This window comes from Saccopteryx leptura, chromosome 2 (assembly GCF_036850995.1).
Source record: "Saccopteryx leptura isolate mSacLep1 chromosome 2, mSacLep1_pri_phased_curated, whole genome shotgun sequence".
Lineage (NCBI taxonomy): Eukaryota > Metazoa > Chordata > Mammalia > Chiroptera > Emballonuridae > Saccopteryx > Saccopteryx leptura.
Window position 1 is genome coordinate 323,612,261 of NC_089504.1, and position 25,990 is coordinate 323,638,250.

A 25,990-nucleotide genomic window follows, 5' to 3' on the forward strand; every position below is an offset into this window, starting at 1 on the left:
TCCAGAAGAAGCATTGTGTAGTTTGGCATAGATAGTCAGGGTGCTGCTTAGTAACTTGGTGTGTCATAATGAAAAATGAGACCTGAAAAGTTGAGTAGAGTTATAAAATGGAATGGCAAAATATTGTGGTTTTTATTACTAATGTTATTTATTAATTTCAATGAGAGAGGAAGGGAGAGAGAGTGAGACGGAACATTGAGCTGCTCCTGTACGTGCCCTGACCGGGGATCAAACTGGCAACCTTTGTGTTTCAGGATGATGTTCTAACCAACTGAGCTGCTCGGCCAGGGCACAAAATATTGTTTATAAATTTATATATAATCCTTAAATTGCAAGTTTTTTGAGCTAGATGAAATTAACAGGGGTTTGGAAAGTAAAGATTTTAGAAATACTACCCAAGTAGCAATATTGAAAGATTGTTTGAAATGGATGGATATATATCTATGGAAGGAGATCAGTTTTGACACCTGTTTGAATAGCTCAGAAATAAGGTAGTATAGGGCCCGCACTAGGAAATTAGAGATAGTAGGGATGTATGGATTTATAGATGTTTTTGAGTAGACTAAAAGTATAGCCAATTGAGTAGTGAAGTAAGGAAGTAACAAGCGTTAGAGACAAGCATATTTATTTCATGAGATAAGGAAGAACAGATTTAAAGGCTTCTCTCCTCCCCATTTTTCCCACTTTTAGGTTAAAACTTAATTTCTATGATTAAAAAAATATAGAAGTACCTTTAGGATCATTTGAGATCTTGCTTCCGAGCAACTGTCATCAGTTTTGGCTCATATAAACTCATAAAAATTCTTTAAAAAAAAAAAATAATAATAGAGCCTGACCAGGTGTGACGCAGTGGATAGAGCACTGGCCTGGGATGCTGAGGACCCAGGTTCGAAACCCTGAGGTGTCTGGCTTGATTGTGGGCTCATCTGGCTTGAGTGCAGGCCCACCAGCTTGAGCGTGGGATCATAAATATGGCCTCATGGTTGCTGGAGCCTCCCTCCTGGTCAAGGCACATGAGAAAGCAATGAACAACTAAGGTGCCACAACTATGAATTGATCTTTCTTCCTGTCTGTCCCTATCTGTCTCTCTCTAGTGGGGGGGGGGGGGGAATAGAGATACCTTTAAGTAACTGTTACTACACTGTATGAAAATAAGGTCTTTTAAAATAAGGAATGTCTGGGCAAATAATGATGACTTATTCACTTAAAAAAGCAAAGGAAATCTGTATAGGCTAATACAGGGAGATCTCGGGTTAGATGAGGAAGTTTGGCACAAGGTATATTAGTATATGTATAAATATATGATAGTATATGCATAGTTTCCCCCCACTCTTATTAGGTAATATAAACAATTCATTGTTATCTTGAAGGAGAGGGATTGGGAAATTTATACATTTCAGCCATGCCTTTGTAAGCTATATGACTTTTAACTGTGCATGTAGTACATGTATATTGTAAAACTGAATTCAGTTTGAGGTGCCTGAATTCATCAGGCAATTGTGATCATGTGTCCAAAGCTTAGGAGAGGAAACTGTTAATAACCCATTTAGAATAGATACATGCCTGATCAGGCAGTGGCACACTGGATAGAGCATCGAACTGGGATGCGGAGGACCCAGGTGTGAAACTCCAAGGTTGCTGGCTTGAGTGCAGGCTCATATGGTTTGAGCAAAGCTCACCAGCTTGAGCCCAAAATCACTGGCTTGAGCAAGGGGTCACTCACTCTGCCGTAGCCTTTCAGTCAAGGCACATATGAGAAAGCAATCAATGAACAACTAAGGTGCCAGAATGCAGAGAGGGGCAAGAATACATCAATAGAAGTAAAATAGTTTCTTTATAATATAATAGTTGATTTTTACAGGTGTGTGCCTGTTTAGAAAATGATGGAGGAGAATTTTAGACCGTTGTTTTATTTATGTTAAGTGAGAATTCAATTTTCATTTGGTATAAATAAATGAAAACTTTCACTGATTGCTGTTGAAAGGTGGCACTGTGCTTCCATAACAGGCACATAGATGAAAGAAAGCAATACTTTTAATTTTTCTAACCAGTTTTAGATGGTGATGGTTGCTCAGCTGGTACCGAGTTACAGAATTCATCATTTCCAAGCACCTCTCTTATTCTTAGACATTCATGTGCAGCAGTTGATGCCAAAATTTTCAGTAGCTACTTTAAAGCAAAATTCCTTTTATGATTTGTTAGAATTTAGTTTAGGGGGAGAGATAAGGATAGAGCATAGCCTATCCCACATATAGGATATACACATCTGTAGCAAATATATTTTATTTTGCTTCTAATTATTTTTAGTTTCTCTGTTAATATAGCATCTCTTCTAGAATAGTAGCATGAGACCTTAAAGAGAACAAAATTTCTGCCAAGAAACATTACAGTTGTTTTTAAATTTATTTTTCAAGGGTTTAGCACTAATTTTAGTAGAATTTGTGATTACTTAGAATAGTCTACTATTCTGATTCAGAAGGAAATCTTTTTAAACTCTGAGCAAAGAAAGAACTGTACTTGAGCATGGTTCTTATCATGTCCAGTTCTGTAGTAAGGCTATATACATCTGGATATCTCAATTGTAATGTTCATTAGTAGAACTAGCTCCTATATTGTTTTAGTGATATACGAAGTTAGTATTGTCTGTATGTAGTTACAGAATGCATTATTTGATCACTACAAGATAGTTTCTCATTACTTTGTTTCATAGAAGTCGATGATGAAATAAATTTTTGATTTATTGTATTCTAAACCTTTTCTTTTAATGAAGTCTTCCTAATTTAATATTTTAATGCAAAGAAGCTATGCTGTATATTTAACAGGTAGCTTGACTCAGTATAATGATTAAGTCTGAGTGTTGGAGATAGAACTGGAACAGGGACCACTTAAAAAGAAATAGAGGACTTTTGAGACTTATTAAATTTATTTTGTTTCTAAACATTACCTTTTATAACTTATTTCCTCCTATAATTGTCAATTCTAAAATATTGGTCTACCTTGTCCAGAAGAATTTTTATTAAATAAAGGGATAAAAACATATGTTTCTATAAGCCATGTTAAATTTTAGGGTAGTGTATTATTGTCATAGTAAAAGGAAGGAACTAAAATTAATGAATAATATAAAAACAATTTCAGTTTGCTTAGGCCTTTGGAAAGCTGCTTCTTAATGGCTGAACCTAATCCTCTTTTAGTTTGTCTGTTTTTAGCTTTATATCTGATTGAAACTATCTCTAGTTTTACTATTTGGCTATATGTGAAAGTTTCTTTTAGGAAAGGAGAGGGAAGGGGGTATTGTTCACAAAAGTATATGTGTACTATATAATTGGATAGTGATGAAATGATAACTTGATTTTTTTCAATCTGGCATCTCTTAAAAGTCACAATTTTTATCTTTTTTATCAGTTTTAAATATAGAAGGATTGTAATGTAAATAATTTATATTTTTAAATTTATTGTGATTTGGTACTCTTGATATTATTGACTACATTTAAATTCTTTGCATATCCCAATGTCTGTGTGAACCACTCAATAAAATAAGAAGAAGTTGTATTTAGGTATTGCATTTGGTTTACTCATTTTTATTTTAATAGAGCCCTGTGCAGTAGAATTGGTCCTTTTAATGCTACTGCACACTAGTTTAACAACTACCTATGCAAACAGTGTGTCAGTATTTTTTTCCAATATTTTTTAAGACTTTATTCATTTGAGAGAGAGAAAGGGGTCTGAAGAAACAGGAAGTATCAGCTCCCATATGTGCCTTTACTAACGAAGCCCAGGATTTTGAACCTACAACCTCAGTGTTCCAGGTTGAAGCTTTATCCACTGCGCCACTACAGGTCAGGCCAATGTGTCAGTTTTTAATGTTTTTGCCAGAGGAGAACTTACTATGAAAAACCGAGTGTTTTCACCTCTATACAGAGTATCAGTGTCATTCAGGTTGGTGGTGGTGGTTGGGGATGTTCTTATACTTTGCCCCTATAAATAGTTTTTTGAATATGTATACTTAAAATCTTTCTAGTTCTTACTCTGCCACTGTATAACCTTAGCAAATCATTTCTTTTTCTTTTTTTGTGTGTGACAGAGACAGAGAGAGGAACAGATAGGGACAGACAGAGGAAGAGGGAGAGAGATGAGAAGCATCAATTCTTCATTGTGGCACCTTCATTGTTCATTGATTGCTTTCTCATATGTGCCTTGACTGGGAGGTTACAGCAGACTAGTGACCCTTGCTCAAGCCAGCGACCTTGGGCTCAATCAAGCTGGTGAGCCTTGCTTAAACCAGATGAGCCCGCGCCTTGGGGTTTTGAACCTGGGTCCTCCGCATCCAAGTCCGATGCTCTATCCATTGCGCCACCGCCTGGTCAGGTAGCAAATCATTTCTTTCTATATAATTTCTATATCAAAGTCAAAGAGCATACCCTCCATTTTCTATCATATGAAGTTAATTAAGTATTAAGTAAGAAAATGCATGCCAAAGTAGACAGACATACTATCTTGAAAAGATATATGTTAGTATCTGTTAGACAGTTCAGCAAACAATTGTTAAGGCCTAGTATGGTGAGGTTCAAAGCTACTCTTAAGAAATAAATATTCAGCCTGACCAGGCAGTGGCACAGTGGATAGGGCATCGGACAGGGACGTGGAGGACCCTGGTTCGAAACCCCGATGTCACTGGCTTGAGCGCAGGATCCTTGGCTTGAGTGTGGGATCATAGACATGACCCCATGGTCACTGGCTTGAGGCCCAAGGTCGCTGGCTTGAACAAGGGGTCACTCACTCTGCTGTAGTCCCCTGGTCAAAGCACATATGAGAAAGCAATCAATGAACAACTAAGGAGCTGCAGCAAAGAATTGATGCTTCTCATCTCTCTCCCTTCCTGTACATCTGTCCTGTCCTTATCTGTCTCTCTCTCTCTGATTCTCTCTATCAAAATAAATAAATAAATAGATATTTATAGAACAGAACTTTTCTAACAATTATAAAACGTATCTCCCAGGACAGGTTTTTTTTTTAATAATTTTATTTTTAATGGGGCGACATCAATAAATCAGGATACATATATTCAAAGATAACAACTCCAGGTTATCTTGTCGTTCACTTATGTTGCATACCCATCACCCAAAGTCAGATTGTCCTCTGTCACTTTCTATCTAGTTTTCTTTGTGCCCCTCCCCCTTTCCCTTTCCCTCTCCCCCCTTCCCCCGTAACCACCACACTCTTATTAATGTCTCTTAGTTTCACTTTTATGTCCCACCTACGTATGGAATAATGCAGTTCCTGGTTTTTTCTGATTTACTTATTTCACTTCGTATAATGTTATCAAGATCCCACCATTTTGCTGTAAATGATCCGATGTCATCATTTCTTATGGCTGAGTAGTATTCCATAGTGTATATGTGCCACATCTTCTTTATCCAGTCATCTATTGACGGGCTTTTGGGTTGTTTCCATGTCCTGGCCACTGTGAACAATGCTGCAGTGAACATGGGGCTGCATGTGTCTTTACGTATCAATGTTTCTGAGTTTTGGGGGTATATACCCAGTAGAGGGATTGCTGGGTCATAAGGTAATTCTATTTTCAATTTTTTGAGGAACCACCATACTTTCTTCCATAATGGTTGTACTACTTTACATTCCTACCAACAGTGTATGAGGGTTCCTTTTTCTCCACAGCCTCTCTAACATTTGTTATTACCTGTCTTGTTAATAATAGCTAATCTAACAGGTGTGAGGTGGTATCTCATTGCAGTTTTGATTTGCATTTCTCTAATAACTAACGAAGATGAGCATCTTTTCATATATCTGTTGGCCATTTGTATTTCTACCCAGGACAGTTTTATTAACACCATGTTGCCATGGAAGAAAGTTTTTGTGGATTTGATATTTGGGTGGGGGTGGAAATCTGGAGCATATTGGGAATAATGACATGATGTTTCATAGCACGTTCAAAAAAATACCAGCTATTCTTTTGATGGCATGTGTTTCAAACTTATGTTTATAGGTATAGAGAGTTTCTAGTGCTGGCATTCATGAATAGGTTAATAAAATATGATAATCCATATCATTCAAAGAATTTATAAGCTAGAAAATTCCTTCATTGCTCCCAAATCTTACCTCTCATAATTTTTTATCTTAATACGCAGGTCTGTTAAGTAGTGGCAGCAATATCACTTTATAACAAATAAAGACGGCTTATTTCAAAATATAAGATACTGTGTTTTAGACTTATTAATGTGAACACAACATCTTAGTCCTCTGTGGCTTCTAGATTTCATGTTTTTATTTTGTAAATATTTAGTGAACACCTATGATGTGCACACTGTTGTACACATTAGGGATAATTATGCGAACAAGATAAGGTCCCTAGGATTTAGGGGCTTATATTTCTAGTGGGAGTGACAGTCAGCTATAAACATACAGTAATTACATAGTAAGTTAAAAAGATAAGTGCTGTGGAGGGAAAACTGAGCAGGGTAAAGGGGAATCAATGTTGAGGCAGTTGGGCATATTCCAGTTTCTCATAGATAAGGTATCATTTCATCAAAGACTCGAAGGACGTGAGAGAGTTGGCCAAGTAGATACTTGGAGGAAGAATGTTCCAAGTAAAGGGAATAACCAGGTGTGTGTCTGGCCTGTTTGAGGATCATCAAGGAAGCCCTTGGAAGCAGAATGAGAGAAGAAGTAGGAGAGTAGAAGATGAAGTTGGGAAATGAGAAAGATCATGGTAGGCTTTGGTGTAGGATTTTATAAGGACTTTAGTTTTTACTCAGTAAAATTAGTCATAACAGGATTTTGAGTGTGATTTTTGACTAGAATTTGGGTTGCCACTGTTCTGGCAGGATGCAATCTCAGCTTTGCAAGCCATAGAGAACATGAATTTGGGAGTCTAAAAGTGTCTTAACAAACCAAAAATGAATCATTCTATAGTCATACTCACCAAGTACCCTGGTCTTCAGAGATATAAAAGTTGTGATGCTTTCTGGGGATCTGTGGTACAGATCCACTTGTGTGGCTTCCCTCTCTTTAGCCTTAGAGTTTAGTTTTCTTTGTTCTGTCATTTTTTACACTAGTTTTCATCTTTCCAACTTCACTGTTGTCTCCTCTCTTGTTCTATCATCCTTTGTCACTTTATTGGTTATTTTAGAAGTATACAGAGAAAAATGTTTATGAGACTTCATGTGAAGCCTGAACTATAAAAAACTGATTTTTCCAATGTGTTTAGAGAAAAACCCTGAAGTACTTGCACTGAAACTTCACTTGCCATTGTGAAGCATCTTGCCAGAATTAATCTAATAATGTTATTAACAAGGCCTTTAATTATTTTTAATATAAAATATATCTACTATGACAATAAGAAAAGGATAGTCCCTTTCATTGTGTAAGCATATAAATGTATAAATTCCATAAAAGTACTCTGTCTCAGTATGTAAGCCAGATTTTAAGAATTCCTGTCCTGGAGCTTGTTAGATTTGAGAGTTCCTTTAAGTGAATGGATTTGGTTAGGTTTATGTGCTTGAAGGATTTGGGAACTGAGTGGATTACCAAAAAATGATGTGTTTTGATGAAAAGAATGTAAGAATAGGAGACTTGAATTTTAGCTCTACTTTATTGCGAAATTTGAGATGTCAGTAGATCACATATAACCTTTCTATGACTCAATTTATTCATTTATAAAATGAGATCAAAGATTAGATTATCTCTAAATAATAACTTTGTGATAGTGAAGTTGTTTGGGAAATTTTTTGTGCTTTTACAGAGAATAAATATAATTAATTTTCTGATTTTTTAATGCAGGTTAATGGTGCAATTTAAGAAACCTTTAAAAATTTCTGATGAATTAGTGCAGCGATATCAAATTAAGAATCAGTATCTTTCAGCAATAGCATCTGATGCAGAAAAAGAACCTAAAATTGACCCATATGCATTTGTTGAAGGAGATGAGGAATTTCTTTTTCCTGATAAGAAAGATAGACAAAATAACGAGAGAGAAGCTGGGAAAAAACAAAAGGTAAGAGAATTCAAAGTACACCGGAAGGTCTCTGATGGTTGGCAGCACGGCATCTAGTACCACACTTCTCATTTTTTCTTCTTTTAAAATAGAACAGATTCATCAGTTTAACTTAGAAAAACATTTCTTAAAATAGGTAATTGAGGCACACTGTACAAATATAAGAGCTTGTATGGACTTCAGATTATATCTGGTCTCTGACAATAAAAAGATCTTTTTTGTTTGCTATAAAAGTTTTTGGATTAGAGAAATACATTAACTTTTCTTATACTGAAATCAGGACATTTAGATAGACAAACTGTTTTGATACTGAGTTAAAATACACTCTTTAAGTGAATAACTAGTTTTCTAAAATACAGTATGTTGCTGTTTATAAAATACATAATATTTTTTATTTTATGAGCCCAAAACTTACAGTGCCCCTAAAAGTAAAATGTTGTATTAATAAAATATGGGACATAGAAATGTTTATTTGATTAAAAAGTTAAATATCAAATATTTGAGGAGCTATTAAGTACAAGATAATTCTGCCTTATATGTTCTTTGGCTACAAAATATGGAAATTGAAAGCTGTAAAATTGTGAAAAGAATCCAATAATATGTTTAATACAAAGAATTCATGTTATGAAATTTTATTTAGCTTTATCATGTGCTAGGTATTTGAAACTTTGTCCTTTTGTAAATATGAAAACAGTAGTAGATGGGAACGCTATAGATACTGTAGAAAGAACATGGACTTTGGACTTTGATAGATTTAGGTTGACATCCCAGCTTCTACTACTTATCACACATATTACCTGGGTTATATTTAGAACTATTTTTTTGTCTGCAAGATGAGCATACTACTTATCATATAGGTTAGTTGTGAGAATTAGTGATAATGTCTGTAGAATACCTAACAGAATTCTTGAAACATAGTCACTCAGTAGTTTGTGGATTTTGTTATTGGTAAATTATATATTTCAATCTCATGTATAATATTGTTTGCAGGTAGAAGATGGCTCATCTAGTGTAACAGTGTTAACACATGAAGAAGATGCTATGTCATTATTTAGTCCCTCTATCAAGCAAGGTAAAAATTCTATTTCCTAATCAAAATCTTTGCATAATCCAGGATTATTACTACAAGATACAGTTGATACTTGAAGAATGTGGAGGTTGGGGCACCAACACTCCTGCACAGTCGAAAATCTGCATATAACTTGACTCCTCAAAAACTGTTAACAAGTAATAGCCTACTGTTGACTGGAAGCCTTATTGATAACAAAGTTGATAAACATGCATTTTTTTTTCTTCTTTATTTTTTTATTATTATTATCATCATTTTTTTTTACAGAGACAGAAATTCAGAGAGAGGGATAGACAGGGACAGACAGACAAGAATGTAGAGATGAGAAGAATCAATCATTAGTTTTTCGTTGCGCGTTGCAACACCTTAATTGTTCATTGATTGCTTTCTCATATGTGCCTTGACCGTGGGCCTTCAGCAGACCGAGTATCCCCTTGCTGGAGCCAGCGACCTTGGGCTCAAGCTGGTGAGCTTTTGCTCAAACCAGATGAGCCCTCGCTCGAGCTGGCGACCTCGGGGTCTCGAACCTGGGTCTTCTGCATCCTAGTCCGACGCTTTATCCACTGCGCCACCGCCCAGTCAGGCGATAAACATATATTTTATATGTTACATGTTTTTTATATTTTTATGTTATGTATATGTTATATGTATGTAATTTATATTGTTGGACTTTCACTTTTTGCATAATTTATATTTTATACTATATTCTTAAAATACTGTAAGCTAGAGAAAAGAAAATGTTATTAAGTAAATCATAAGGAAGAGAAAATACATTTACTGTACTGTATTTATCGATAAGTTTACATTGTCAGTACCTCCATTAATATTGTCTTATAAGATAGAAAACACTGTAGATATCCATATTACTAACATTTGACATCAAAAATGAAAAGATAATATGAAAAACTTGACATTATTTATAGGTGTAACAATTAATGCATTGATAATGAAGAAGCAGAAATATGATTGCTTTATGGTAGTGTAGTATTATTGATGATTGCTTCACCATAGTAAGGAAATCTCCAAAAAATTTTCCAGTGCATTTACTGAATAAAATTGTGTTTAAGTGGACCCATGCATTTCATACCTGTGTTGTTCAAGAGTCGACTGTAATCTATATTGTTGGATTTTTACTCCTTTTTTGCATAATTTCATGTTTCATAGAAAGGGATAGATTTCTATTAAATAGGATATCTTAATATGATGGATCATTGTTTATCTTGCACTGGCAGAAGCAAGTTCAGGAGAAAAAAATTGTTTTGAATTGTTAGAACTTCCTTTCTTACAAATAAAAATAGTTCTCATCTGTAAAATGAGATGAGATGAGATCATTGCCTAAAGTCCCTCTCAGATCTGAAAACTCAATAAATAAGAGTTTACTGTAATCTTTTTGTGCTTCTCTTCCCTAGTCCCCACCCTTCACAAGTTAGAACTGTTGTTGAGGTCATTAATTTAACAAGTATTTATCAAACATGTTATGTGTAGCCACTGTTCTCGGCACTGGGAATACAGTGGTCAAGACTTCACTTTGAAAGTGTCTCACTTGTACTCCTTGTGAATGGAATAGACAGATGTAGTATATTAGTAATAGTTTTACAAAATCTATTTAACTTTTTGGAGGGAAAGGAAGTTGTCTTTTGCTGTTTTATTTAGGGACAAAGTTGTCTTAATATTTGGAATAAAAAGACAGGGTCAGACTTTGTGCAACCAAAATTAAAATGAGAAAAAAGTCCATCTGAATAAGGAAGAGATGGTCTTTCATGGAATAAATTTAGTGGTTGATGTTTCTTGGTAGATTGGTGAGTAAAATTTGTTTTTTTGGCCTACTTACTATCTTAGGATATAGGGAATGTATAATTGTGCCTATTACATGGCTTTCTCAAAATGTGGACCATCCAAAAAAAAAAAAAAGTGAACCATCTACCACAATTCTGAAGCATCTTTTGAGATGAAGCTTGGAATCTTGGTTTTTAAATGGTATCCTAGATGGATTTGAAACACTAAAATTTCAGAACTACTGCTCCTAGTGAGTCTTTATAACTGACATGCAGGGGACTTGGAAAGTGACTTTCATTTTTCTGAAAGTGGGGGTTTCAAGTCATTTGACATCCTGAGGATATTTTGGAAGGTTATACTCCAAACTGCAAATTGTTTTTGATTTTTTTTCTTGTGTGGTAATATAAGAGGAGTTTAACTTCATTTGCATTTTTTCTTAAGTAATCATGTATTTTTCCCCTAAAGCTGGGAACAAAAGGAAAATAAAATTCTAGAACTGAAGTGAAGCTTAACTAAGAGGTAATATTTATTGAGTACTTAAGTGCTTGGCACTGAACAAAGTGCTTTACCAACATCCTGTCACATTTAATTCTTGCCATTACTGAGGCATAGAGAGGTTAAGTAACTTGCCCAGGATCACATTGTTTAGAGTTGGAGTTGGAATTCAAAGTAATACTCTCACTCAAGAGGCAGAGCACTTAATCATTGTGCTGTGCTTCCTTTACATTTCAGAAAGATTGAAAAATAAAAATGTATGTGTGTAATTCTGTTGTTTTAAAAGTTATATATCTAGCTTAAATAAATAGAGTAATACTTATTTGGTCAGTATTAGAATTTTTTATTTTGTTTTCCTGATTGACATGTAGATGCTCCACGTGCTACTAGTCATGCTCGTCCTCCATCAACCAGTTTAATTTATGACTCAGACCTGGCTGTCTCATATACTGACCTTGATAATCTCTTTAATTCTGATGAAGATGAACTAACAGTGAGTATATTGCTAATGACTAAGGTTATAAATTGTTTTCCTTGATTTTATATGAACTTTTTTCAGAAATAATATGTGACTTCAATACTGTTTTAGCCCTGAACAATAGGAAATATTTTAGAATAAAATTTCATTAATTGGTTTCATTTTTAACCTCATGTTTGAGCAGTGTTGACTTATTGTCTGTCACCTATAAACTGTGTTTATTTTGTGTTTGAAGGACATGTTGATTAAACATAATGCACTATGTTCTTTATCTGAAGTTCTTAGGAAGTAGAATTATTTTATCTTTGATCCTCTAGTTTGAGAAATGACCCTGGAATTGACTTATTTAGATAATAAGTAATTAACATTAAAATTATATGCCTTAACAATTCATTAAGAAATGCCACTTCTTTTGAATTTGTTTGGCATCACAGTCATGATTATAAGACAACTAAATACTATAATAATGAAAGAGAAAGAAAAAGTAACATTTAATCTTTGACACCCATTTGCAGAGAAAGGTGAAGATAAAAGAATTAAAGCTTAAAATGAGATTCCCTAGAATGTCAAGTCTCTGGCAAATTAATGAATTGGGTGCTGCATTATCATAAAGGGGAATTCCTTTTTCATCTGCATTAAAGGTAGCTTGGAAACTTCTATAGTACATTTGGTCTTTCTTGTCCTATATAATATATGCTTTTAATCCTCTCATATCATATACATACACATATACAGACATAAATACACATTTGGTGTCTTTAATTAAGTGACATAAGGCAGATAATAGCTGTATATAAACTTCTATATCCTATAATATAGTATATTTTAGGGTACTATTTACTTGGTAATATATCCCTGATATTTTGGTAGTTTTATACTTCATCTGCTACATTCATTCATCAGCTGTGTCTCTTCTAATGTAAAAACATTGTAATCAGAAATCAGTTCATGTATTTTTGACAGAGTGGATAACAGGAACCAAGTTATCAGCTCTAAAAACATTGATGAGATTGGTTATACTGAAACGGTTTCTTCAATATATTAAAATTTATTAATGTTTATTTTATTGATTTTAAAGAGAGAAAGGGAGAGAGCAGGAGAGAGGCAGGAACATCAGTTCTTGTATGTGCCCTGTCTGGGGATCTAACTGACAACTTCTGAGCTTCCAGACGATACTCCAACCAACCAAGCTATCCAGCCATGCTTAAAATTTATTTTTAATTAGGGATCCTGTTGCTTTGTCATATTAGATCTTTCTGAAATCTGTGCTTAGTTTTATCTGTTGTAGCATTTTTGCAGGGATAAAGAGATTATTAAGGGAAAAGTGAAAACAAGAAATCAGAAGGATGATTGATGCTGTGGGAAACTTTAATGTCTTTTGTTTAACAAAACATGATTTATTGAGTATGGTTTACTAAGAAGCAATTCTAATGTTAATTATAAACCCTTCTTATTGCAGGTTTTCTTAATTTTTATTTCAGTAGATTTTAGGTGGAAGTTATTCTTGTTTCTAAGTGTTTTAAAAGTATGGGTTATATTGCCTGACCAGGGGGTGGCACAGTGGATAGAGCGTCGGACTGGGATGCGGAAGGACCCAGGTTCGAGACCTCGAGGTCGCCAGCTTGAGCGTGGGCCCATCTGGTTTGAGCAAAAGCTCATCAGCTGGTTCAAGCAAGGGGTTATTCGGTTTGCTGAAGGCCTGTGGTCAAGGCACATATGAGAAAGCAATCGATGAACAACTAAGGTGTCGCAACGCGCAACAAAAAACTAATGATTGATGCTTCTCATCTCTCCGTTCCTGTCTATCCCTCTCTCTGACTCTCTCTCTGTCTCTGTAAAAAAACCAACAACTATGGGTTATATTTTTATTTATTGAATTGAGGGAGAGAAATAACAATTTGTTGTTCCACTTATTTGTGCATTTGGTTGATTCCTGTATGTGTCCTGACCAGGAACTGAACCCAAAACTGTGGTGTATCAGGATGATGCTCTAACCAGCTGAGCTACTGGGTCAGCACTTGGGTTATTATTTATTTATTTATTTGAGAAACATTTTCCTCTGTTAATTTGGAAGACCATCAAATAAATAAGAAACTAATATAAGTTCATTGATTGCCTAAAATATGTTTTATGTTTTTTAATCCTATCTAGTATGTATTTGGCTCTAGCACAATTCAAAATACTGCTTTTCATGAATATGCTGTGCTTTCAAGTTGCATCTGAATAATTACTATCTTGAGATCACATTGGATGTAAAACTTGAGATAAATATAAATATGTAGGTTTTTTTTTCCAATAGCCTGGCTCTAAAAAATTGGCGAATGGATCAGATGATAAATCCAACTGCAAGGAATCAAAGACAGGAAATCTGGACCCATTATCTTGCATAAGTAAGCTTCCCAAATCTGTGCTCTAGATAAATCTGCTATCATTTAATCTCAACAAAGTTCTCCACACCTTTGTTTTAAACAGATTAACTTCTTTTTAGTCTTATATTAAAATGTGTTTTTTATTAAAAATAGGCACTGCAGATCTTCATAAAATGTATCCTACACCACCATCATTGGAACAACATATAATGGGATTTTCTCCAATGAATATGAATAATAAAGAATATGGTAGTATGGATACAATACCTGGAGGGACTATTCTAGAAGGAAATAGTTCTAGTATAGGAGCACAGTTCAAAATTGAGGTTGACGAAGGATTCTGTAGCCCAAAACCTTCTGAAATTCAAGTAAGTATTTTATTTCTGTAGAAAAACTGTTTACTTCCTTAACTTTCATATAGAATTAGTTTGTTGCTATATTAGAAAATCATTTCATGTTGCTATTTGTGACAACATAGATTGTCTTGAGCATATTATGCTAAGTGAAATAAGTCTGACAGAAAAGGACAAAAATCATGATTTCTACTCATGTGGAATATAAATTTAAAAAAATATGGAAACTATAACAAAACAAATTCATAGATACGACAGAATGGTGGTTACCAGAGTGGGGAAAGCTTTGTTGGGGGAGGATAAATAGAGTAAAGAGAGTGAAATATATGTCAAGGGAAGGAAAATAGACTTTGGGTGGTGAACACACAGTAGAGTTTATAGACACTGAATTATAATGTATATGTGAAATGTGTATAATGTTAACCAGTATTCACTAAATTTAATTTAAAAAGCTATTTGATTCTAGATTTGTAGTTAACAAATTTGATGACTAAATTGGCACACTATTAGGAATGTATTTAAGAGTAGAATTATTCATTTTATTATTTTGTTTACAGAAAGGAAAAAAGTGGCAAGAATTGGTTTGCCTTTTTTTTTCCTGGAAGATAAGGTTCTGAATGTTACGGTCTTCATATTGTAGGATTTTTCTTATGTCTACAAGCCTGAAAATTGTCAAGTTCTAGTGGGATGTTCAATGTTTGCACCTCTAAAAACTCTACCAAGCCAGTGTCTGCCTCCTATCAAATTGCCAGAAGAGTGTATTTACCGTCAGAGTTGGACTGTTGGAAAATTGGAATTGCTTGCTTCAGGGCCGGCAATGCCATTCATCAAAGATGGGTATGATTTAGATTTATATTATTCGGATAGTATATGAATGCTTACATAGCTTTAATTTTATTCATATCAGTATCTGGTATGCTGGTACCTGGGAAAAAGACACTGGTTTTTGAAAAGTTTCAAAATTATTTTCTTTTTAATAGATTATAACATTAGCTGAGATGGATAAATTGTTGGAAAACTTAAGACTATTATGCTTTGATTCTTTGTCTTCAGAGCTCCTTTTATTTTGGTTTAAAATTGTAAATCACCCTCATTTGTACATTTGTCATATTTCACATACTTTTCTAATTTAAAATCTGTGAAATTGAAGTATCTTATAACTGGTAGCATCTTAAAATTTCCAATCATCCCTCTTTATACAGACATCTCTAAAATCAGAATTCTTTTTTATTTTTTTAAAATCAGTGGCATCTTAGAATCAATGAAATGTGGGTATTTGTAGTATAAGACGTATAGGTAATACATGTGAATGTTTAGGTGTGGATAAGGGTACACTGATTTTATTTATAGTTTTGGAACTAGTTGGTCATTAGCCCACAATAATCTAGAGTGAATATATGAATCAGAAATAACATTTTAATTGTGCTGGGAATTTTTGCACTAATTGTGCTTTCAGAATTTTCAGTTTTATTGAAAAACGTGGGATAGTTTTAGTTGTATTTCACATTACTGACGTGTTCCTTTATGTATGTGTTTAATTTTCTTTTACGCTGCTGATGCTAGTGACGGAAGTACGATGGATCAAGAATATGGCCCTGCTTATACACCTCAAACTCATACTTCTTTTGGGATGCCTCCTAGCAGTGCACCTCCTAGTAACAGTGGAGCAGGAATTCTTCCTTCTCCATCTACCCCTAGGTTTCCAACTCCAAGGACTCCTCGGACTCCAAGGACTCCTCGTGGAGCTGGTGGACCTGCTAGTGCCCAGGGTTCAGTCAAATATGAAAATTCAGATTTGTATTCACCAGCTTCCACCCCATCCACATGCAGACCCCTTAATTCTGTTGAACCTGCAACTGTTCCTTCCATCCCTGAAGCACACAGTCTTTATGTAAACCTCATTCTTTCAGAATCAGTTATGAATTTGTTTAAAGACTGTAACTTTGATAGTTGCTGTATCTGTGTCTGCAACATGAATATCAAGGGTGCCGATGTTGGAGTTTACATTCCAGATCCAATTCAGGAAGCACAGTACAGGTGTACCTGTGGCTTCAGTGCTGTCATGAACAGAAAATTTGGAAACAGTTCAGGATTATTTCTTGAAGATGAACTAGATATCATAGGACGCAACACAGAATGTGGCAAAGAAGCAGAAAAACGTTTTGAAGCTCTCAGGGCTACTTCCGCTGACCACGTTAATGGAGGACTAAAGGAATCTGAAAAATTGCCAGATGAATTGATATTATTGCTGCAGGATCAATGCACTAATTTATTTTCACCCTTTGGAGCAGCAGACCAAGATCCTTTCCCCAAAATTAGTGTAAATAGCAATTGGGTACGTGTTGAAGAGCGGGACTGTTGCAATGACTGCTACCTTGCATTAGAACATGGGCGTCAATTCATGGATAACATGTCAGGAGGAAAAGTTGATGAAGCGCTTGTGAAAAGTTCATGCTTACACGTCTGGTCCAAAAGAAATGGTAAGTATGCTAATGGAATAGTTTTTCTGTTTTCCTTTAGATGTATGAATGTTTTTCTTTCCTAGGAAAAGGTATTAAAGGCAGTTTGCCATGTAGCTGGTAGATAAACTTAAATTTGGACTTAAAACTTTAAGAATGAGATTTTTAAAGGGAGAATTTTCTCACAGCTTAATTTTACCAATAAAAGTATGGTTGTTATAAATCTGTAACTATGTACTTATGTAGAAGTATAAAAGGTACTTTGCACATGTTGCTATAGAAAGTTACTAGTGTCTGCACTATTCAACATTCTTACATTCATTAAGTATTTATCAAGCACCTAATATATGCTAGGCACTGTTCTTTTATAAAGTAGTGTTGAACAAAGCAAGCATTTTTGAACCTATAATTTAGTGGAGAAGACAAAATAAAAAATTAACTAATTATATACTATGAGACAGTGATAAGTGCTTTGAAAATAAAGCAGGTGAAGGAGTGGAAAAAAAACAAGAGGATGACATTTTAGATGTATGGATAGAGAAGATACTCCTGAGGAACAGCATTTGAGCAAAGACCTACACAGAGTGGGGGAATGTGAGCTACATGGCTAATCAAAGGAAGAGTGTTTCAAGAAGTGCAAAGACTTAAGGTAGTAGTGTGTTTGGTATGTTTGAGTAACAGGAAGGAAGAGGCAGTGTTGTTGAATTGGGTGATGGGGGGTAGGGGGACTCTTAGGAGATGAAATTTAAGAGTGGCCAAGTGCCAAGGTCATGTGTAAGGCCTTTATAAAAGTTAGTATTCTAAGAGTGATGGAAGTTGTAAGACAGTTTTGAGCAGAGAAGTAACATGATATTTTTATCTGTTTGTTGTTTTATTGTGGGTGGTAAAGGTAAGAGTAGAAGCTGATAACTAAGTTAGAAGGCAATTGCAGCAGTCCAGGTGAAAGATGATGGTAGCTTAGATGAGGTCAGAAGCAATAGTGATGTAAGTAGTAGGCTATAGGTATATTTAGGAAATGGAATGTATAGAATTTGCTGATAAGTGTAAGAAAAGAGGCATTCAGACTAGCTTGAGCAACTGGATGAATGATCGACAGAACATTTAAATAGAGATGAGGGAAACATTGTTGGGAGGTTGTCAGGTACACATTTGGAGATGACTTTTCAATTTAGAGGAATGGTTGGGGCAGGAGATTCAAAATTTTATTCAGTGTTTTTTACCGGTATTAAAGGTTATTAGAGTTGGATGAAATAACCTAGAGAGGGACTGTAGATAGAGAAGTCCAAGAATAGTACTGACATTTAGATGTGAGGAAGAAGAGGACACAGGATAGGAAACTAAAGCAGTAGGAGGAAAACCAAGCGAGTGTGGTGTTCTGGAAACCACATATAGGAAGTGTTTGAAGAAGGAGAGAAGGATCAGTGTTAAATACTTGCATAGGGTTATAAAGATCTGAGTTAATCCATATTAAGCGCTTAGCACAATACTTGGCATGTAATGAATTAATGTAGATTGCTGTTATTATTAAAATTATCATTTAGATATTTTTCTTTCAGACACAGACAGCTGACACTTTTAGTGAAAAGAGGGGAGGCAGGGACAGGTTCCTGCATGTATCCTGTCTGGGATCCACCGTCAAGCCCACTAGGGGGCGATGCTCTGCCCATCTGGGGCCCTTGCTCTGTTGCAACTGGAGCCATTTTAGTGCCTGAGGTAGAGGCCATGGAGCTATCCCCAGTGCCTGGGGACAACCTCTAATCGAGCCTTGTCTGTGGGAGGGGAGGAGAAGAGAGAGAGACAGAGAAGCGAGAGTGGGAGGAGTAGAGAAGCAGAGGGGTGCTTCTCCTGTGTGCCCTGACCAGAATTCGAACCTGGGACTCCTACACTCTGGGCTTACTCTCTACCACTGAACCAACTGGCCAGGGACGACAACCTACACTTTTTAAAATGTTATCTCAATATACCACTGATTAACTTTTCTAACTTGTGGTTATTATACAGAATTAACCTTCTTCAAATGTGGTTTTTGGTAAGAGTCTGTGTTCTTAGGTGGTATATGCCATGTAATAACTTTTATTTGGTCCTTGTGTCATTTGCTAATTCAATCATTTTTGACATGTGGAAAATAATGTGCAAAATTCTGGGAGATATGAAGATATCCTACCTTTAAATTGCTTACAGACAACTTAAGAACTAAAACTAATATAATGTAAGTTTGAATTAAGTAAAAATAACCCAAATGTTTGTTGACAGGAGAATGAATAAGTAATTATGATAGTGCGGATAAAATGTTATATAAGCTCTGAAGATGAATAGAACCATATGTAACAAATAGATGAATCTTAGTAGTAGTATTGAAGGCACGGAGAAAGAACAAGTCCCAAATAATTATATATATATATATAGTAAGATACTTTTTTATAAAGTTCTAAAACAAGTAAAATGTATTTTTTATATTTTATTTTACTCTTTGAGAGAGACAGGAAGGGAGAGAGATGAGAACCATTAACTTGTAGTTGTGGCACTTTAGTTGTTCATTGATTTCTTCTCATACATGCCTTGACTGGGAGGGGGTCTCAAGCTGCGCCAATGACCCCTTGCTCAAGCCAGCAACCTTGGGATCATGTTGATGATCCCACACTCAAGCTGGTGAGCCTGTGCTTAAGGTGATGAGCTCACGCTCAAGTGAGTGACCTCTGGGTTCTAAACTGAGACCTCAGCATCCCAGGTCAGCATTCTGTTCACTGCTCTACCACTGGTCAGGCTGAAATGTATTTTTTTAGGTGGACATTAAATTAAGTATAGTGGTTAATTCTTAAAAAAAAATTTTTTTTTTTTAATTTTGGAGAGAGAAAGGGAGAGGAAGAGAAACTTCATCTTGTTCTTCCATTATTTATGCAATTCATTGGTTGATTTTTGTATGTGCCCTGACCCAGGATTGAAACTGCAATCTTAGCATATTGAGATGAGGCTCTAACCAACAGAGCTACCCAGCCAAGGCAAAGTAGTTAATTCTTTTTTTTTTTTTTTTGTATTTTTCTGAAGCTGGAAACGGGGAGGCAGTCAGACAGACTCCCGCATGCGCCCAACCGGGATCCACCCGGCACGCCCACCAGGGGGCGATGCTCTGCCCATCCAGGGCGTCGCTCTGTCGCGACCAGAGCCACTCTAGCGCCTGGGGCAGAGGCCAAAGAGCCATCCCCAGCGCCCTGGCCATATTTTGCTCCAGTGGAGCCTCAGCTGCGGGAGGGGAAGAGAGAGACAGAGAGGAAGGAGAGGGGGAGGGGTGGAGAAGCAAATGGGTGCCTCTCCTGTGTGCCCTGGCTGGGAATCAAACCTGGGACTTCCGCACACCAGGCCTACGCTCTACCACCGAGCCAACTGGCCAGGGCCAGTAGTTAATTCTTAAAAGTGAAGGGACAGTAGCACTTGATGTTGAACATCTTTTCTTGTGCTTATTGCCCATATATATTTATATCTTCTTTGGCTAAGTGTCTTTTCAAGTCCTATATCCATTTTTTAATTAGTATTTTTCTTCTTTTTATAATTGAATAGTTAGTTTTTAATATGTTCTGGACAAGTCCCTTATTAATAATATTACTTGCAAATATTTCTCCATATTATCTGGGTTGTCTTTGTCACTTTCTTGATGGTATTCTTTGAAGCAGAAAAGTTTTTAATTTTGAAGAACCTTTTCTCTTGTATTTATTCTATTATTTGTGGTTTTGGTGTCATATCTAAAAAGACTTTGCTTAACCCTAAGCCATGAAAATTTATGTTTTTTCTAACCGTTTTATATTTTTAGCATTACATTTAGGTCTGTAATCCATACTGAATTAACTGTTGTATATAATGTAAGAAAGAGGTTCAGTTTCATTCTTTTGCATGTAGATATCAAATTGTCTTAGAACCATATATTGAAAAGATTATATGCCCCTATTATATTGTCTTGGCACCTTTCTTAAAAATGAATTGACCATAAATGTGAGGTTTTATTTCTGGACACTCAGTTTTGTTCTATTAATCTATATGTCTATACTCTGAGATCACTCTTAAAAATCATTATATGTTCTGGCTGGTTGGCTCAGTGGTAAAGTGTCCGCCTGGCATATGGACTTCTCAGACCAGAGAGTTGTCAATTCTTGTTATGCTGTGGCAAACCAGCTGGATAACCTGTTGTGTATTGGGACTGAAACTAGAAGCACACCTTTAGGAATTTGATATAAAAATGTGAGGATACAGGCTCTAGCTGGTCCCCCTTCTCTCCCTCTTCCCTTCCCGCAGCCAGTGGCTCAGTTGGTTTAAGTGTTGGCTACAGTGCTGAAGATAGCTTGGTTGGTCCAAGTGTGTCAGCCTCATGCACTAAAAATAGCTCAATTGATTTGAACATCAGCCCCATCAGGGACAGGAGGGGAGATAGTGAGACAGGCTACTGCATGTGACCTGATGGGGTTCCACCCAGCAAGCCCCCTACCAGGTGATGCTCCTCCCATCTGGGGCTGGTGGTCCATTGTTCTGCAACCAAGCTATTTTAGCACCTGAGGCAATGCCATGGAGCCATCCTCGGCGCCTGGAGCCAACTTGCTTGAACTATTCAAGCCATGGCTGCAAGGGGGCGGAGAGAGAAGCAGATGGTCATTTCTCCTTTGTGCCCTGAACAGGAATTGAACCTGGGACTACCACATGCTGGGCCTATGCCCTACTGCTGAGCCAGCTGGCCAGGACCCATTATATATCGCTTTAACCAGTGCTTTCCAACCAGGTCTCAGCTTAGAGACCCAACACTTGTCATAATATACAATTATAGGGTGGGCAAAAATAGGGTTACAGTTGTGAGTACGTGAAACACAGTTTATTCTTGTATTATTATTGTATTATTTTCCATATGAAGAACTTTAAACCTACTTTTTGTCTTACACTGCATATTCTTGTTCATATTAGTCTCCCCCACGAGAGCATTAGATCTTAAAATACATGAATAAGAATTTATTTACAAAGTATTTCTAGCAGCTAGCATAATTCCTGGCCCATAGTAGGTCTCCAATAAATACATTTTTAATTTATTTTATTGATTGATTTTTAGAGAGAGAGGATGGGAGAGAGAGAAACCTTGATTTGTTGTTTTACTTATTCATGCCATCATTGGTTGATTCTTGTTATGTGCTCTGACCGAGGATGGAACTTGCAACCTCAGCATGTTGGAGTGATGCTCTAACCAACTGAACTACCTGGCCAGGGCCTAAATATATTTTTTAAAAACATGAAAGAATATCTATGATGTTCTTTCTGAAATAAAATAAAAATATAAATTTTAAAGCTTCATCCAGATCAGAATTTCTCAGGGTAAGCTCTGCATGTATGTTTTTGAAAGTTCCCCATATAATTATGATAAACACACTTAGTCAATGACAACTTTCTAGATTTTGTTTTATGTGAATATTCACATATGAATGCACATCATTTTATTTCTATAAAATATCATCCATAGATAGTTTTATAACCTGTTTTATTAACCAGTGTTTTAGTCATGATTCCATTTTAGATAGCTCTGTTATTACTTTTTTTTTTTTTTTTGATGACAGAGACAGAGTCAGAGAGAGGGACAGATGGGAAGGGAAAGAGATGAGAAGCATCAGTTCTTCGTTGCAGCACCTTAGTTGTTCATTGATTGCTTTCTCATATGTGCCTTGACTGAGGGGCTATAGCAGACCGAGTGAGCCTTGCTCAAACCAGATGAGCCCGTATTCAAGCTGGCAACCTCGGGGTCTCGAACCTGGGTCCTCTGCATTGCAGACCAATGCTCTATCCACTGCGCCACTGCCTGGTCAGGCTCTGTTATTACTTTTAATGACTACATACCATTCTATTATATACATATTAGTCTATTTAAGCATAATTATTATTAAGCAGTACATCTGAAATTACTAAATTACTTCTAATTCTGTACACTGTTTAGATGTAGGAAATGAAAGCCAGAAATAATAAATTAGGCAATAATAATAAGTTATTCTTATTATTGAATATTATGAATGGTTAAGTGTAATAGAGTGTTCCGACAGTTTTAATGGTACAACTGAACCACATAGGTGATAGGGCATATTAATTATATCAGTAACATTTAATGATGGGTTGTTTGTTTTTGTAAGCCATTTGGCATTTAAGAGCAATACCTTTCATACCTATTCTAATATGTAGTTGATCAGACGTGAAGGCCATAGTAATTTGATAATTACAAATTGAGGTTTATAAAATAGCTATGGATATTTTTTTAATGTTTTCTTTTTAAATTTTATTTATTCATTTTAGAGAGAGGAGACAGAGACAGAGAGAGAAGGGGGGAAGAGCAGGAAGCATCAACTCCCACATGTGCCTTGACCAGGGTTTTGAACCAGCGACCTTAGTGTTCTAGGTTGACACTATATCCACTGGGCCATCCCAGGTCAGGCCAGCTATGGATATTACAACAACACCTTTTTAAAAAATTATTTTTAGGTGAGAAGAGGGAGGTAGGCAGAATCCTTCATGCACCTCGACTGGGATCCAAGTGGCAACCCTGTCGGGGTTAATGCATGAGTACTGAGCTATTTTTAGTGCCTGAGACTGACACACTCTGACCAACCACTGCTATCTTCAGAGCCTGGGGCCACACTTGAACCAGTCGAGCTATGGCTGCGGGAGGAGGAGAGGGAGAGAAGAGGGAGAAGTAGAGGAAGGGAATCAGATGATTGCTTCATCTTTATGTCCTGACCAGGAATTAAACCTGGGAAGTTCATATACTGGGCCAATGCTCTTTCCACTGAGCCACTGACCAAGGCCTATAACAACTCTTTTAAGCAGTCTGAGCAAGTGAATCTGATATTATATAAATAAAATATTTCAGAGTTGTTGCAGTCTAGTGTTTTTTTCAAATTAAGCTTCAGTTGTAACCAGTCTTATCTTTCAGATGTTTTCATAGTGGTGATAAATAAGATATTAAGGTACATAATTTATAACTCATTTAAATATGAGGCACAGTTCTTCCTGGTAAATACCTATAAGCACCCAAAACAGCTAAAGTAAATACTAAAGAAAAAAAAAGATTAATTTGTAAACTGGTTGATGTGCTAAATGGATAATTTTTTTTGGATAATTTTTTTAATGGAAATAAATTAACAACTTTTATGTCTCTTCTTGGTTTTAATTACCTAGTACAGCAATATTCAACCAGTGTGCTGTGCTACATTGGTATGCCACAGAATTTTAGTAACTAATTTATGTGTGTCGTGAGATGAAAAAGGTTGAAAATCACTGACCTAGTCTCACTTGTGGTGGTGCAGTGGATAGCGTGTAGACCCGGAACACTGAGGTCTCCGGTTTGAAACCCTGAGCTTGCCTGGTTAAGGCACATACAAGAAACAACGATGAGTTGATGCTTCCTGCTTCTTCCCCCATTCACTGCCTTTCTCTCTTGTCTCACTCTCCTCTCTCTAAAATCAATAAATAAAATCTTAAAAAAAAAGAAAGAAGAAAATCACTGACTTCGAAGAGCCATTTCTACAGATCATTTTAAATAGAACTTAATATAGTTCTCTGTACAAGAAGATACTTAATCTTATTTTTATTGAAGTAGTGTTGGGGTTATTTTGTGTTTCTTTTTTACAGAGTCAGAGAGAGGGATAGATAGGGATAGACAGACAGACAGGAAGGGAGATAGATGAGAAGCATCAATCATCAGTTTTTCGTTGGGACACCTTAGTTGTTCATTGATTGCTTTTTTCATATGTGCCTTGACCGTGGGCCTTCAGCAAACCCAAGTAACCCCTTGCTCAAGCCAGCGACCTTGGGTCCAAGCTGGTGAGCTTTGCTCAAACCAGATGAGCCCACGCTCAAGCTGGCGACCTCGGGGTCTCGAACCTGGGTCCTCCACATCCCAGTCTGACGCTGTGCCATTGCCTGGTCAGGCAAGGTACTGTTGGTTTTTAATATTATATAAATTTCAGGTGTGCAACATTATAATTCAGTATCTGTATATAACGTATTTTTCGCTCCATAAGACGCACCTGACCATAAGAACACCTAGGATTTTAAGGAGGAAAATAAGGGGGGGAAAAATCTGAACCAAATGGTTTGTTAAAATATTTAATAAAAACCTTATTTTTCGCTCCATAAGATGCACAGGCATTTCTCTCTCTACTTTTGGGGGGGAAAAGTGTGTTTTACGGAGCAAAAAATACAGTACTACATCATGATCACCACCAAAAGTCTAGTATTTTGTTTGTTTGGGTTTTTTTTTTTTAAAGAGAGAGAGTGACAGGAAGGGAGAGAGATGAGAAGCATCAATTGTTTGTTGTGGCACCTTAGTTGTTCATTGATTGTTTTTTCATATGTGCCTTGACCTGGGTCTCCAGCTGAGCCAATAACCCCTTGCTGAAGCCAGCGACCTTGGGCTCAAACAAGCGACCATGGGACCATGTCTGTGATCCTATGCTCAAGCTGGCGACCCTGCATTCAAGCTGGTGAGAGCTGTGCTCAAGCCAGCGAACTTGGGTCTTGAGCACCCCAGGCCAATGTTCTATCCACTGTGCCACCATCTAGTCAGGCCCAAAAATCTAGTTTTTATTTATTAATCATTATCCAATTCACCCCCTTGACCCATTTCACTTTAACCTCTTCCCCCTCTTTACCCGTCTTTACCTTTTTATAGCTGGATAGTATTCCACAGTGTGTGTGTGTGTGTGTGTGTGTGTGTGTGTGTGTGTGTGTGTGTGTGTTTACGTACCACATCTTCTTCCTTTATCCATTCATCCTGTGATGGAAACTTAAGTTGTTTTGTATTTTTCTACCCAAAAGTACAATAGCTGGATCATATGGTAGTCCTGTTCTGAATTTTTTGAGGAATCTTTATACTATTTTGCATAGTGGCTGTACAAATTTACATTTCCACCAATAGTGTACAAGGGTTCCCTTTTCTTTGTATTCTCTCCAACACTTATTGTTTCTTGTG

At 36.3% G+C, this 25,990-nt stretch overlaps 1 protein-coding gene across 2 annotated transcripts in view; it reads left to right on the plus strand.

Annotated features, from left to right (window-relative positions):
- Positions 1–25,990, plus strand: part of MED13 (mediator complex subunit 13) — a 114,384-nt gene that overhangs the window by 54,387 nt on the left and 34,007 nt on the right. For both annotated transcript variants that reach the window (XM_066363150.1, XM_066363152.1), the window contains exons 10-16: positions 7,795–8,008; positions 8,999–9,080; positions 11,720–11,841; positions 14,126–14,216; positions 14,349–14,563; positions 15,189–15,385; positions 16,112–17,028. In XM_066363150.1, coding sequence (XP_066219247.1) covers positions 7,795–8,008; positions 8,999–9,080; positions 11,720–11,841; positions 14,126–14,216; positions 14,349–14,563; positions 15,189–15,385; positions 16,112–17,028 — 1,838 coding nt within the window. The remainder of the gene's footprint in view (positions 1–7,794; positions 8,009–8,998; positions 9,081–11,719; positions 11,842–14,125; positions 14,217–14,348; positions 14,564–15,188; positions 15,386–16,111; positions 17,029–25,990) is intronic.